A 16,156-nucleotide genomic window follows, 5' to 3' on the forward strand; every position below is an offset into this window, starting at 1 on the left:
AAGAGTCAAACATATGGCTGTCTTGTTCAATCACAAATAAATAACATGTTTTGCTCTTATTGAAGCACTGTTAAACTCATCATCAGCCTGGCCAGTTTGGGCAATTTTCAACTTTTCACCTGTCATATGGTGTAATTGCAGCTTTTCACCTGTCATATGGTGTAATTGCAGCTTTTCACCTGTCATATGGTGTAATTGCAGCTTTTCACCTGTCATATGGTGTAATTGCAGCTTTTCACCTGTCATATGGTGTAATTGCAGCTTTTCACCTGTCATATGGTGTAATTGGTTGGCGTATGTTAGCTGAGGACACACAGATGAAGTCCATTCGGCGCCAAACCAAGGCCCAGGAACATTGTTACCGTGTGTCCCTTTTGGTCACTCACCAAGATGATGTTGTCAATCTACAGTACATGATCATGGGAGGAAAAAGTTTCACTCTTTCCGTTGTTTGGCTCACAGTCGACCATCCGTGAATCTGTCACACTGAAAAAAACTCTCTAGATGGAAAAAACCATTGGTTCACAACCAATGGTTTTTCAGCGCTGTGAGAGAATTTCAAATCCTGGGCGGCTTCCAGTGTGAAGCGAGGCAGAAAACAGGGCGTCGGCCAGGAACACATCCACATAGCTTCCCATCGAGATGAACCAACAGTGAAAGTGGCAGAAAGATACAGAACAGATCATGCCTGAAGGCATGAGAGCAGACGCCCAATGCATGGTGGGTAAAATCCCATCTACAAACACTTTCCTCCCAACTTGGCACGAGAAAGAAATATACGAATTGGAATATGTATGATGCAACTTTGATACAAGCGAGAATTCCATGTTAAAGATGATGCAATGAGAGTTAATATGCAAAAGTTAGCCTCTCTGCTGAGCACGGAAGCATCATTTAGGAGAGTACAGCATGTAAAAGTGGAATTAGATTCATTCACATTTCATTCAAGAGATCGGCCCTGGCGGCCTAATAACACACGTAGACAGACTGCAGATGCATGACAAATGTAAAACCATCCAACCGCATGCTCTCCATTAGGAAGTTCATAGCAGAGAAATGAGCTTTGGTCTCTTCAAACAAGCACACTTTTAGACCAGATCCTGTGAGATCCCGACCCACATGAACTCTATTCTGCACGGGGTGCCAACATTCGGTGAGATTAGCAGATCTACAATGCTCTGTGATGCATTTGTGAGCATCTGCAATTTTCAGAAAAAAGGATTTTGTGTGTGTAGAGGGACAAAGGGAGCCTATAGTGTAGACCCCTGAGGGACCCCCGGTCAAGACAATATACAGGGCTTCATCATAAAGATCATATGTGGATCAGTTCTGCTGCCAGGAGGACATACAGTATATACAGTACACACTGAATCACAGTATTGGCTAAACAAGAGACTAAGTGCAGACGTGATGGGGTCGAGGAGCTTATTAGGAAGTGTCTACACTACTATAGGAGGTTCACCTTTTGATCTGCTGTACCCATGAGTCACACTATAGACATATACAACTAGCACCTGGTCCATATACTGTATATTCAGCATACAAATGAGGCTAATACATACATTGGAAATAGAAATTGTGTCTACTTAACAGGTCTACACCAGGGGGGCAGTCAGCCAGATATTTCGTGAAGCCTCATTTGAAATCGGTAGTTCATATAATGGCCTGTTGTGGCGCTGGACTGGACCCAAAAAGCCCCATAGCTCCATAGAGGCCCATGTATTTTGGCCCAACTTCACCTAGACTGTATTACCTTAATAAACATGGTCATGAATACTTTCTTCTTCCAGTCACTAGTTTAAAGTCTCATTTCTAATGTCATAATATTCTTTTTGGAAAATTATGGTCCCATTAATTAAAAAAATGACCATAAAGAAAAAAAAACATCGCGTATGTTCTGAGGGGCGTGGCTACCGTTACAGTCTATGATCGGGATTCCCCTCCCACTCGAGTCAAAATAAAAACCAACGGAGAAGAAGGGGGGAAGTCCCGCCTCGTTGTCTGGGCAGCCAATGGCCAGCTGGTCCAAAACGGAGCCAGCCAATGGCCAGCTGGTACCAAACGGATCTAGAAAGATGGCGATTTACAGTGCAGGAATAACAGGCTTCATTTTACGTCCATGTTAGACCCGGCGAACGCTTTGTCCATATTTTTTACAGTCTATGGTCTACACATATATTTCAGTTGAAGATGTCATTTGTTGAGCGAGACAGACTACTGTGAGGATATGTACATGTAGGCCTATGCCTTAACCCATTTTGAGATCAGATTCAAAAAAAAATTCTACATTTGACAGTTTTCTGAAAAAGCTATGTTTCTATGTCAGTCGTTCTTCGATTTTTCAAAAATAGCAGACCGACAAGCTCGTAGATGAGCTTGTAGATCTGCTATTTTTCAATAGCTAACGCAAAACCTAATGGGTTAATGGCTGCACATAACAGAAACAACAGGGAACTGCTACTGTAGCTCATCAGACAGTTAAACGCTGCTAATATGAGGGGCTTACCAACTTATAAACAACATCAGGCCTTATAACCACAGTCTGGTGTGCAGTGAAGTGGAACCTTTGAAAGTGTAAATTCCATGCATGAATGTAGAAACAACAGAGGCTCCAAACCGCAGCAACCCACAGCAGTGAAACAGTAAACACGCTAGTGGTTGGAATTATACCGCGGCAAAGGAATTAGGATTTGTTTCACAAAAACAAAAAGCAGCCACTTGGAACAGCTCTGACTTTACTGTCTGTCTCGCTCACACTCACAAGCATGTGTGCACACACACACACACACACACACACACACACACACACACACACACACACACGGAAGTAAGCACGTACAGTACACACATAATCCCTTCTAGAGTTCACAATGAAAGGTTGAGCGGAGAAATCTCCGTATTCTTCTCATGGAATTTCCTCACAGTGAAGTGCCTCCATTACACACAGCTCTACTCCAAAAGCCATTTCCCTCCCTGGAGGTGAGAGTTGGTCGCATCCAATCTCCAAGACAGATGAAACTCTGTTGTGCACAAAACTACACAAATTCCCCATGCTAGCATTTCAAGTAACGGATAAGACACCTGGAAACACTGCTGGCACACATCAACCTATCATCTAATCTACCTTATATCACACCAGACAGGTAAGCTCAGGGTATTTGGACCTTCCAAAACAGAATTCAGTGCCAAAGACGTCTCCAGATAGGTGTTTATAATTACACCCGTAGGAGGACATCTTAGGGTCTTTTTTATTGATTTATAAACGGGACCTGTGCGTTGCACCAGACGCCCAGCACCAGCCACTTCATTCAGGAGTGGTGGATTCTTGAGCCACAGGCTCCACCTGGATGGCCCTCATAAAGGCCTCACCGCGTGGGCTTCCTCCTCACGGAAGACACCCATACTGCTCTCGGGTGCCGTCTACATTCCGGCTGTCACCCGTCTCTTTCTCTCTTTGATTAAACAAATCAAAAGCAAATACTTTTTTTTTTATAAAGAAAATAAAATCTTAAAACAAAAACAAAAATATATCAAAAAAATATGAATGGAAGTGACCACACAATTGGAATGAATGTGTTTTTTCATTTGCATATAGAGTAACTTAGTTGTCAGTTGTTGTTTGTACGAATTCTGTATGTTGTTTGTTTTATGTGGACCCTGGGAAGGCTAGCGACTGTCTGTCTGTCTGTCTGTCTGTCTGTCTGTCTGTCTGTCTGTCTGTCTGTCTGTCTGTCTGTCTGTCTGTCTGTCTGTCTGTCTGTCTGCCTGCCTGCCTGCCTGCCTGCCTGCCTGCCTGCCTGCCTGCCTGCCTGTCTGTCTGTCCGTGTAGCCAATATTTGCATGTATATGTATCATCCACTCACCCATTAGCTATTTATGCATGTATCGGTCTGTGTTTTATTTCAGACAAGCACATGCACACATATCTGAATTTCAAACATACTATTAGCATAGTGTAAGGCTATAAGTTCAGTTTGAGATGGAAACTTTTCATTTGACTGCTTCGCAGAACAGAATTGTGATGGCATTCAAATGCGAGCGTGGGCTACTGTGTGTATATTTGCATTGCAAGAGAGTATGACATATACACATGTATGCATATTGGGCACTGTACTATACAGTATGTGCCTGTGCATAACCATGTTTCGAAAGGCTTATTGTTATATGTGTGGTAGCGGTGGTGTGTGTGTGTGTGTGTGTGTGTGCATGGGCGTGTGTGCGTGCGTGGGCGGGCGTGCATGTACTTACATATAGCGCAGGTGATGGTTCTGGGAGAAAGCTCGAGCCTGGACAGCATACAAGTTGCTCCTCATAATTGTCCTGTGTGACACACACACGCACACGCACACACACACACACACACACACACACACACACACACACACACACACATGGAGCAGGTTAGAGGCACTGATGCATAAGGGGGTTAAGTGGCGGCAGTGGCTCAGGGGTAGAGTGGCCGGCAGAGCAGCCGGATGGGACCGGTTCAATCCCGGGCTACCCCAGAGTTAGTGGCGAAGTGTCCTTGAGCAAGACTCTGAACCGCACTTGCTCCCGATGTGCAGGTTGGTTGGTTTCCTCTGCCATCGGTGTATGAATGTGCGTGTGAATGTGAATGTGTGTGTGACTGTGAATGGGTGAATGTAATACACAATCTATGAAAGCGTTATATAATAATGCACATTTACCATTTATACCCCCCTTTTTATTCCCATTTCCGCCCCAATTTAGTCAGTATGCCAATTGATTCCTCCCCAGTCCCCACACACATGTATGTGTGTTGTCACCATTATATGAGGAGCCCCCCACAGAATGTCTTCCCTCCCCCGAACACGGAGCAACAGGACTGCACTGGTGGATTCGAACCCACAACCTCCACGGTGGTGTGTGCAGGCACTTTGACTTTACCAGCGCACCCCCCCCCCCCCCCCCCCCCCCGATTCAGTCATTCATTCATTACTAACAGATGCCATTCATATTTCTGTGTAATCACACACCCTACCGGTCCAATCTTTTTACTTCTGATGCTAGTGGTGTGACCGAGAGAACGAGCGACATTCATGCCATTTGTACTGTGGCCCCTGTCCTCTGCACCGCCTGCTGTTAGTCTGGGGAGCAGATTGTTGACATCCACGTTCCATCCCTCTCACCCACATGGAGTCTCACCACCCGCGTCTTTTCACCAGTGAACAGTTTAACAGAGCACGTAACGTGCCAATGTGCACAGAGGCTAATGCTATCCCCCAACCCAAACCACTAGCAGGAGTCACTAGGCTAATAAAAAGACCTTGCCGCCCGCCTGCGAACACTCACTGCCACATACTCACTGTGTGTGTGTGTGTGTGTGTGTGTGTGTGTGTGTGTGTGTGTGTGTGTGTGTGTAGAAGCGGCCGAGCCAAGTAATCGTATAGGCACCGCTGCCAGGAATCGAACCCTAGCCTCTATAGGCCCTCTGGTGGAGGGTGAACCCCAGCCTCTATAGGCCCTGTGGTGGAGGGTGAACCCCAGCCTCTATAGGCCCTGTGGTGGAGGGTGAACCCCAGCCTCTATAGGCCCTGTGGTGGTGGGTGAACCCCAGCCTCTATAGACCCTGTGGTGGAGGGTGAACCACAGCCTCTATAGGCCCTGTGGTGGAGGGTGAACCCCAGCCTCTATAGGCCCTGTGGTGGAGGGTGAACCCCAGCCTCTATAGGCCCTGTGGTGGAGGGTGCACCCCAGCCTCTATAGGCTCTGTGGTGGAGGGTGAACCCCTGCAGCCTCTATAGGCCCTGTCGTGGCGGGTGAACCCCAGCCTCTATAGGCCCTGTGGTGGAGGGTGAACCCCAGCCTCTATAGGCCCTGTGGTGGAGGGTGAACCCCAGCCTCTATAGGCCCTGTGGTGGAGGGTGAACCCCAGGCTCTATAGGCCCTGTGGTGGAGGGTGAACCCCAGCCTCTATAGGCCCTGTGGTGGAGGGTGAACCCCAGACTCTGGCCCTGTGGTGGCGGGTGAACCCCAGCCTCTATAGGCCCTGTGGTGGAGGGTGAACCCCAGCCTCTATAGGCCCTGTGGTGGAGGGTGAACCCCAGCCTCTATAGGCCCTGTGGTGGTGGGTGAACCCCAGCCTCTATAGACCCTGTGGTGGAGGGTGAACCACAGCCTCTATAGGCCCTGTGGTGGAGGGTGAACCCCAGCCTCTATAGGCCCTGTGGTGGAGGGTGAACCCCAGCCTCTATAGGCCCTGTGGTGGAGGGTGCACCCCAGCCTCTATAGACTCTGTGGTGGAGGGTGAACCCCTGCAGCCTCTATAGGCCCTGTCGTGGCGGGTGAACCCCAGCCTCTATAGGCCCTGTGGTGGAGGGTGAACCCCAGCCTCTATAGGCCCTGTGGTGGAGGGTGAACCCCAGGCTCTATAGGCCCTGTGGTGGAGGGTGAACCCCAGCCTCTATAGGCCCTGTGGTGGAGGGTGAACCCCAGACTCTGGCCCTGTGGTGGCGGGTGAACCCCAGCCTCTATAGGCCCTGTGGTGGAGGGTGAACCCCAGCCTCTGGCCCTGTGGTGGAGGGTGAACCCCAGCCTCTATAGGCCCTGTGGTGGAGGGTGAACCCCAGCCTCTATAGGCCCTGTGGTGGAGGGTGAACCCCAGCCTCTGGCCCTGTGGTGGAGGGTGAACCCCAGCCTCTATAGGCCCTGTGGTGGAGGGTGAACCCCAGCCTCTATAGGCCCTGTGGTGGAGGGTGAACCCCAGCCTCTGGCCCTGTGGTGGCGGGTGAACCTCAGCCTCTATAGGCCCTGTGGTGGAGGGTGAACCCCAGCCTCTATAGGCCCTGCGGTGGAGGGTGAACCCCAGCCTCTATAGGCCCTGCGGTGGAGGGTGAACCCCAGCCTCTATAGGCCCTGCGGTGGAGGGTGAACCCCAGCCTCTATAGGCCCTGCGGTGGAGGGTGAACCCCAGCCTCTGGCCCTGTGGTGGAGGGTGAACCCCAGCCTCTATAGGCCCTGTGGTGGAGGGTGAACCCCAGCCTCTGGCCCTGTGGTGGCGGGTGAACCCCAGCCTCTATAGGCCCTGTGGTGGAGGGTGAACCCCAGCCTCTGGCCCTGTGGTGGCGGGTGAACCCCAGCCTCTATAGGCCCTGTGGTGGAGGGTGAACCCCAGCCTCTATAGGCCCTGCGGTGGAGGGTGAACCCCAGCCTCTGGCCCTGTGGTGGCGGGTGAACCCCAGCCTCTATAGGCCCTGTGGTGGAGGGTGAACCCCAGCCTCTATAGGCCCTGCGGTGGAGGGTGAACCCCAGCCTCTGGCCCTGTGGTGGCGGGTGAACCCCAGCCTCTATAGGCCCTGTGGTGGAGGGTGAACCCCAGCCTCTATAGGCCCTGCGGTGGAGGGTGAACCCCAGCCTCTGGCCCTGTGGTGGCGGGTGAAAGGCTGCACCTCGAAGCCGCCTGGTTTAACGGGATAGTTTGGAATGTTTTAACTTAAGCTGTATGAAATATTTGCCATTAATATAGTGGTTGCAGCTGTATTCATTGATTGCTCGACTCCCGTGGTGGGAGTTCTGCTCTGGTTTTGGTGAAATATTAAGTAGTTCCGGTCATTTTGTGAGGGGCACTGGGGTCACTCATTTAAAGTAAATCAATTCACAAAACTATAGCGTCATTTGTATTGTTGACCTATTTCTACCATATAGTGCAACTTTCGTTCATTTTTTACCCCTTTCAATCCAAAGCGCAAAACCATCATTGGTGCATCATGGTGTTTTTCAGTGTTTATGATAGAGTGCGCTCTTCCGCAACCTGTAAGTGATCCTAAACTTTCAAAGAAGGTCATCGAAAAACAAATCCAAGCCGGACTTTGGTCAGTCGTGGTGCATTTCCCCAACATTGATTTTCCAGTGTGTTTGTTGTTTGTGCTCCTTTGGACCTTGCAGATTAGTTTTAGTTGTGTTGTTTCAGTCACTGTGCAGTGGCCTATAGGGCTATTAACTCTTTGACTTTGACTGCCACTATTGTTGTTCAGTCGCTCTCATTTCGTCCTGCACTTACCAGTTTCACATTTACCAATGTTTCAGCAGATGCTCAAGAGCATCATCATCATTCTCACACATTCACTTTTTCCGCTACTAGCAATTAGAATACAATATGTTTGTGTGACCAAAACAAAAAAACAACCCCACTAATTATACCCCAATTAGTGGAGCTTCCAAGCTGTGAGCATGGAAACAAATAGCTACATTTAAACTATGCCATGGAAATGCTTTGGCACCCACAACTGTGTAATGCAACTCTCAGGACTGCACCTGGTTACCATACGGCCGTCAAGGTTTTTTTTTTATAAATTCCTTCGAATGTCCAGGGTTTTACACGTATCTGTAGTGTACGCGTCACTCACAGACCATTCAAGAATGTGTATTACAATGCAAGTTCAATGGTTCGTAGTGGAAAAACACTGTGAGATGTGGACTTTCAGTCCGAACCCTGGAATGTGTATTATTCATAACTCTGCAGTGCTGCTCCCGACAGCAGATAACGCTGGTATTGGAGAATAGGCTGGTCTCTCTTTTTATAAGAGATAAGCCATTGCATACAGGTTCTCAAACCTTTTAATTTCAAGGACCCCCATATAACTCTGAGAGTAAAACCAAATGGACCAAGAGTCCCATTTGATTCCATTTTTACAGTATCAGAGTTAAAAGTTATAAAAGGGTCCATTTGATTCCATTTCTACTATAGTACACTCTCAGAGTTACAGACCTAGGCTGCGTCCGAATTCATTCCCTATGCCCCATATAGTGCACTACTTTGGGGTTCCGCCATTTTGTTATAGTGTCCGAATATGTAGTGAGCATTTTTGCACCCTAACGTAGTGGACTGAAGTATCCCACAATGCACCGGGAATTGTAGGGAGCACCCGATGGTCGCTACAAAAACGCAGCGAAGCAAATCTGCCCCATAATGCATTGCGCAAGCTCGCTCTTGAGCGCACATGCACGCGTTTGAGCACGTGCGCTGCTTCTGCATGCATGCGCTCATTGCGCTCGGAGCGCTCCAACTCAGAAGAAGAGGCAGAAGTTGAACCAGCAAAAGAACTCAACACAAATGTACTTTTTAAACTTTCGTTTTCCCCTCTCTTTTCTTCCCTGGCGGATCTCAACGCTACAGATCTCGAGACAAATGATCTGTGCATTTATTTGAAATTGTTTTATTTTATTTATAATAAATCTACTCATTTGCAATAGTAGGCTATTACTAATCTGATTCATTGTCTCCCAGGCCCAAAGGAAAGGAAAGGTACTATGTTTACCCAGGGTAACTGGACTAAGCCTAGCGCATGACGTTAGGAGAGGAAGCAGTTGCTTGCTGTAGAATATATTTGTGAGATTCTTTATCACAAACGTAGGCTAAATACATGCATGTGAGACACATATTAATTGTGTCCGAACATATGTTTTATTAATATTCATTCATTCCTGCCATGAAAAAATATGCTATCTAACATTATTTCATTGAATTGCGATAAATACATTAAAACTTCATTATGTAGGCAGTCATTTATTGGACTGCTGTTTCTGTTAACACCAAACGTCCACATTGTGAGCAGAGCTTGTAGATCGGCTACTTTTGGTAATTCTTTACCAAAAGTACCCGATACAATTCACAACACGGACGTCGCGTTGCTTATAGATCGGCTATTTTTGCGTAATATGGTACCCCTATCATATGCATGTGTGCGTGTGGGTGCGGTTGCATTTGAGGGGGGATAGACAGAGATGTGGAGAGAATACAAAGAGATGGCCATTGGAGATGTGTCTGGGGATTTGGAGGGACATCATGTATTGTGGGGAGACGCGTCAAGGGACCATTGATCATAGAAAAAGATTTGGCATCACTCGTATGAAACTTCATCGCGGGCGGTCTTTCAGATTCAGATGGATGCTGAGAAGTTACCCAGGGGCCCATAGTGGGGTGGGGCTGATGAGTGATGACATGGGGCCACCTGGACCATGATTGTTCAACAGGGAGGTGATTGGTCAAGACTGAAAGAGGTTAACAGACCCAGGTCTCTTTTCCAAGCGTTTCTGCTGTTCTCTCCTGACCAGTTTTAATCTCTTCTCCCTCTCACTGCACTGCAACACCCTGGCTCCATTTTCACACGCTTAGAGATGACACTCAGGATTAATCCAGCTCCTCCCCTCCCCCCCCCCCCTCTCTCTCTCTCTAAACTGCAGTCTTAAAGACCCAGTGAAATGAAAAATAAAATTTTCACACTTTTAGACCACATCTGTGGTCATCATGGGCATACGTAACAATGTGTGCAAAAAAGGGAAATTTGTGTATTTTTATATAAAAAGTTATTAATTACTTCCTGAAAACGTACTGCGTGATGACGTGTCGACTCGAGGCCCAATAAAAAATGAAGCTCACCGTTTGATTCCCATTGCTGCATTGTCCTCCAAACACAGCTGGTTGTGATTACAAACTAATCCATTTTTAATTCCATTCAAGATGCAGACAGTGTATTATTTGGTTTAAACTTAATCATAACGCTAAAATATGTATCTGAAAACATTATAGGGTAGAAATAAGCCACATAGCAGTAAACTGGTACAGCTGGCCGACTATCTGACTTGTAAACAAACACACAGCATGTGTCCTGCGTCTAGCATATAGCTACCGTCCCATCGCCTGAAGGGATGCGACGCTCTGATTGGTTCAGGAACTTCAGAGCCAGCGTTTCAAGCTGAAACTTCAAAATAAAATGCCCAAATTAACCATTTCACCACGTTTTTAAGCCCAAGCCACACCAGTTGCAACTCCTTGAGACAAAACCATTTTAAAGTCAACCACACTAAAGCAACTCCTTGAGTTGCATTAGTGTGGTTGACATTAAAACGGTTTACAAGGGAGAGAAAGACGGCCAGCCGTGCATGCATGTTTGCTACTACAGTACGTGGCTTATTTCTAACCTATAATGTTTTCAGATACATATTTTAGCGTGCTGTTTAGTAATGAGTAATACACTGTCTGGATGCCATCTTGAATGAGATTAAAAACAGAGTAGTTCTGTAATCAAAATCAGCTGTGTTTGGAGGAACGGGCAACTACGGGAATCAAAAAGTGTGAAAATCATATTTTTAATTTCACTACATCTTTAACCCTGTCAAATCGAATTCAGTTAAAGTTAATTGGTCGGAACTTAGTAAAGAATCTGAGTAGATTTCTGAATTTAATAGAAAAATAGCAATTATTACAGCAAGTTGCAGGTAGCAGAACAGCAGTCCAAAATGCAAAACTTAAAAAGAAGATATGCAGGCGAAGAACAGCAGTTCAAAAATGCAAAGCTTACAATGAAGAATGCAGGTAGTAGATCTAAGGGTCTAAAAATGCAGAGTCCAGATACAAAGCACCAACAAGACCAAACACAAAATTGAGTTAAAAAAAAAAAAAAAAAGTTTAACCTGACAGTGTGTGAAATGAGTTTACTTTTATAGTTGATGGGTTGATTGGGGAAGTGTCCTCAGGTGTGAAATAGCACAGCTGGGCTGATGAGGGAGTGGAAGCAGGTGTATGACAAGGACTGAGAGATGGAATGGAATGTGGGAGTGGCTGAAGTGGGGACACGGTCTGTGGACAGACAGACCGTGACAATATTGCACAATTTTAAGAACAAACTTGTTTATACAGTATAATAATGTGACCAGCATTTACAGTAGGGCATTAACCAAAAAGTCAACTTTAACAAAAAAGGGTCACTTCCACCAAGAGAAGTCGAAAGTAAAAAAAAACAAAACATTATTTAATATCATTATCTTTGCTGTAGGATTGCTTATTGTCATGGACAGAAGTGATTCTTTCCATTTTCCACCTGCATCAAGAGTTCAGTCTCAGCTATGAATTAACAACACTGTGCAGCTGTGACTCTGCCTTTGATGTGCCGTCCACAGGGCCTAGACAAAATTTCCCCTGGGCTGCGTGGCACGATTTGGTCGTGCACGACCGGAAGAAATTGGGGTATTTTGTTTTTATACCCAGCCACCCCCAGAGAGAGAGAGGCAGGCAGACAGACAGACAGACAGACTAGTCGCTGAATGAATGCAGCCACTAGTAGCCAGTAGTGCACTAATGCAGTTTTACAGCAAAATATTTCACAATGTGCTCTATAAAATCACAGTAAAGAGAGATGAGCAATAAAGAGCACTAATAGTGCACTAATGCAGTTGCCAGCTTTACAGCAAAATATTGGGGGTATTTTGTTTTAATTTTGGTGTAATTTTGGGGTACCCAGCCCCCCAAAAGACAGACAGACAGACAGACAGACACTAGTCACTGTGCATGGCAGGCTTTAGGGCGTTCCACAGCTATACCCCACAACACAGCAGGCACTGTTTTAACCATAATACTAAATATACAATAACTAAACATGAATCTCACTTGAATAGGATTGCAATACTTTACAATGTCATCATTAAAAAGGGGGGGGGGGGGGGGGCTTCAGCCCACCCGAGCCCAACGGTAGATCCGTCTCTGGCCATCCACTCGCTGTGCTCTCTGCCACTGACTGACTATAGCTCGACTGCACCGTCAGAGTAGTCAGAACAGAATCCCTCAAACTGTAAATGTGATCACGTCACAAAATGAGTCGACCTGAATTTAACTTTCACTGACAGCAAGTCGACCTGCAAAAATCACAAGTCGTTAATGCCCTAAATTACAGTGCCATCATTATGTTCTTTATGACCTTATTTTACTCTCATTTTTATGGTCCAAATCAATCACATGTCAGGCCCACAGAGTATCACTGCCAAACAGGCAATAGTATTTCATTAGATTATGAAGAGGATACTTGAAATGTAAGAAAAGTTGTGATAAGATTCATAAAAAAACAGTTTCATCGCCGGGATCATGGGATCGTGTTTCAGGATTCACTGCTTATGTTTAAAGTTACCATTGAGCAGCCACTGCGCAGACCGCTGAGTTGCTTGTCATGAAAATCCACTTTAAAACAGTGTAATCGCTTGTCATAGTGTTCCAAAGTGGCCATCACAACAACAGCGTGGATGAGGAAGTGCAGTGCTCTGCTCCACCCCCTCCAAGAATAGAGAGGCTATACTTTGTTGAGTGGGGTACACCGGGGGTCTTGTCCGACCTCTATTCCCTCTACACCAAATATTTTCGGCGACAATAGCCCCGCTAAGTTCACAAGCTTGTGAGAGCTTGTGGACAGGTCTCTGAACTGCCCACAGCCCTCCTATGAGACACAGACTGAGTAGAAAAATGGTGGAATTTTATCATGAACATTAGTGAGGATTATACGACCAATTATATGAAGATAGGTTGAAAAGTGGTGAAGTGGTCTTTTAAGATATATATTAACATTCCACCAAAGACCTAAACATCCATATAATTAGTGGTTTGAATAAACGACATTTAAATTAGTGCTCAAAGAAAAAAAAATCCAAGTTAGCATTCATGGTTCATCAACGCTGAATCACTGATTCATGAAAGGAACAATTTGCTCACGAACAGTTTACAGTATATAAAGATCACATTGTATCTAAGTGAGATGTGTGTGTGTGTGTGTGTGTGTGTGTGTGTGTGTGTGTGTGTGCATGCGCGTGCGTGCATGCGTGTGTACTTACAGCCTCTGCAGTCCTGTGTAGAGCTCCATGTCCACATCCCTTAAGATCTGTAGACCAGTCCAGTTCTCAATGTGTCTGCAATGAAGAACAGACAATATATTTCTCCATTAAAAGTATGTATTAGAGAGACACACACAGAGAGAGGAGAGACTGTTTGTATACAATGTATACTTTTTCTCCCCAAATAAGCCATTATGCCAATGATGTATTCCTCCCCACACACACATTGGAGTGCTGTTGTATCTTACTGGGCTAGCTCTCCTCAACGGGATAACGTACAGTAGAGCCTCCCCCAGCCGGTAGGAATAAGTGTAGTGACTAACATCATGTACTCCCCCCCCCCCCCCTGTCCAGCTTCCCTCCCCCAGGCCAATTGTGTTCGTATATAGACGCTCGAGAAAGCGGTGGGTGAGCATGCGTTAGAGTGTAATGGCTATTTTAGAATGCCAACTAGACTACCAAATATATATATGCATTACTTTGCCTTCCATTCAGTCAAATTGAATGGACTCTCACCAATATGCATTCTAGCTGAACTGCAGCTGTAAATCTGACAGCTGAGTCTCCATGCTTACTATACCACTATGTCAGCAAATGACATATCTCATCTCCAGAACAGATCCGTATATAACCAAGTCGAATAGCATCTTTGTTCTCCCTCTGGCAAACTCCAACAGATGTAGAACTTGCTTCCAAAGCTAACATTAACTAGACGGCACCTAAAGACCTGGATGTCCATGAAAGGAGGTGTTGAATAAATTCTGTTACTGACAGAAAATGGGGATTTGCCGGGGAATAAAAGGGTGTGTATGTCATTGATGGGGAGGAAACTGGAGAGAGAACTGGAAAGAAGTCATGCTACCATTTCGCTGTACTGAGGACCGACTGACAAATCTGAATAAAGAGGATGATGCCTGAATCTTGATGCCTGAGTCCTGCTTCTGATGCTTTCTTCTACTTACTAATGGTGAGATCAAAAACTCCCAGAACAAGAGAGAGAGAGAGAGAGAGAGAGAGAGGCGCCTGTGGCTCAGGGGTAGAGTGGCCGGATGGGAAACGCGAGGTTCCCAGTTCGACAATCCCCCAGGCTCCCCCAGAGTTGGTGTCAAAGTGTCCTTGAGCAAGACGCTGAACATTTCTACCGATGTGCAGGTTTGTGCCTTTCATGTTTCCTCCTGCCATTGGTACATGAATGTCTGTGTGCATGGGTGAATGTAATGCACAATGTCTATGTAAAGCGCTTTGGATAAAAGTGCTATAAATTTCGCAGAGAGAGAGAGAGAGATGTAAGTATTAATTCATCATTTTGCCGCCACCACCGTCCTGGTCCACATGTTAACATAATCTTTGGCCCTTGAAGCCATGTTCAATCAGTTATTTATAGCCTGAGAGCCACTCTGCACTGCTCAGAAGGAAAAAACACTAAACACGCAATTCAGTATTTATTAGCCACGGTGGCAAACAAACGGAAAGTCATCACAACACTGAGCATCTGTTTACCCTGGAGACATGCATCCCATCATGTGCAGTGTGTGTGTGTATTAATCAACATCCCACCTTTACATGCTTACTCTCCCTGTGGTGTCTGTCCCCTTGTCTCGCATCACCATTACTCTCTCTCTCTCTCTCTCTCTCTCTCTCTCTCTCACTTTAATATTGTATAAGCATTCTAGGCATGCCAAATCAATCAATATCCGCATGTTGTTGAGGCAGACATGAGAGGAAACTAAAAAAGAATGAGAGAAATAGAGAGAGAGAGAGAGAGAGAGAGAGAGAGAGAGAGAGAGAGGAGGGGGGGACAGGGGGTGACAGAGAGCGAGACACACACAGATGAGAGCTGGTAGATGGACATTGATTGGCCGTGCTCATTTTCACCTGACAACAGAGTCCAGCCTCCCAGGGGCCTTATTGGATGATTGACTAATTGAATGACAGATCAATTAGCCAATTGACTGGCTAAATAGCCAAGTAATGAGCTGGCTATGGGACCCAGGGGAGGGGGAAGATAGGAATGTGTCAAATACGCCCACAGACACACTGCAGGCGACAGGCCTGAAAAACTTTATAACTTCATAAATAGTATCGTCGTAGTCGGGCTAAAAAAAATAATACAAATAAAAATATTCAACACCTGGGATGTTTAGGACCTTATATAAAACCTGAAATGATGACGCTACCACTATGGTGGATTCTGCTCCTCTTAAAGCAACAACAGCTATAGATGGCTATACACTTCCTGGGTTGTCCACACATTTCTCTGGCACCTGTACAACACTCCCCTAGTGGCTATGTCATTGTGTTAAAATAAACCAATTAATACCAGCTGCATTATTATCTGCAGGGGTCTTTGGACAACTTTAGTTCAACATGCAGAGTGAGCGTAATTTACCTGCGTTACATCATCTTCTGATACTTGAATGTTTTGCAATGAAATAATAATCCCATACCATGTAGTATTTTGTAACATTAGCGCAAGCTTGTTGTTCCGCTGCTGCTGCTCTGAACAAACGGTAAAGATACCAAGGATTCGACAGTGACGTCA

At 46.0% G+C, this 16,156-nt stretch overlaps 1 protein-coding gene across 1 annotated transcript in view; it reads right to left on the reverse strand.

Moving 5' to 3' along the window:
- LOC310856988 (NT-3 growth factor receptor-like) overlaps window positions 1-16,156 on the reverse strand; it is a gene marked incomplete at its 3' end in the record, with an annotated part of 231,729 nt that overhangs the window by 166,788 nt on the left and 48,785 nt on the right. The window contains exons 2-3 of the mRNA XM_083762577.1: window positions 13,615-13,689; window positions 4,249-4,320 (exon numbers count right to left, since the gene is read on the reverse strand). Of these exons, the coding sequence (XP_083618703.1) occupies window positions 4,249-4,320; window positions 13,615-13,689 (147 nt within the window). The remainder of the gene's footprint in view (window positions 1-4,248; window positions 4,321-13,614; window positions 13,690-16,156) is intronic.

The sequence above is a fragment of the Protomyctophum parallelum genome (assembly GCF_964188405.1).
Source record: "Protomyctophum parallelum genome assembly, chromosome: 4".
Taxonomy (NCBI): domain Eukaryota; kingdom Metazoa; phylum Chordata; class Actinopteri; order Myctophiformes; family Myctophidae; genus Protomyctophum; species Protomyctophum parallelum.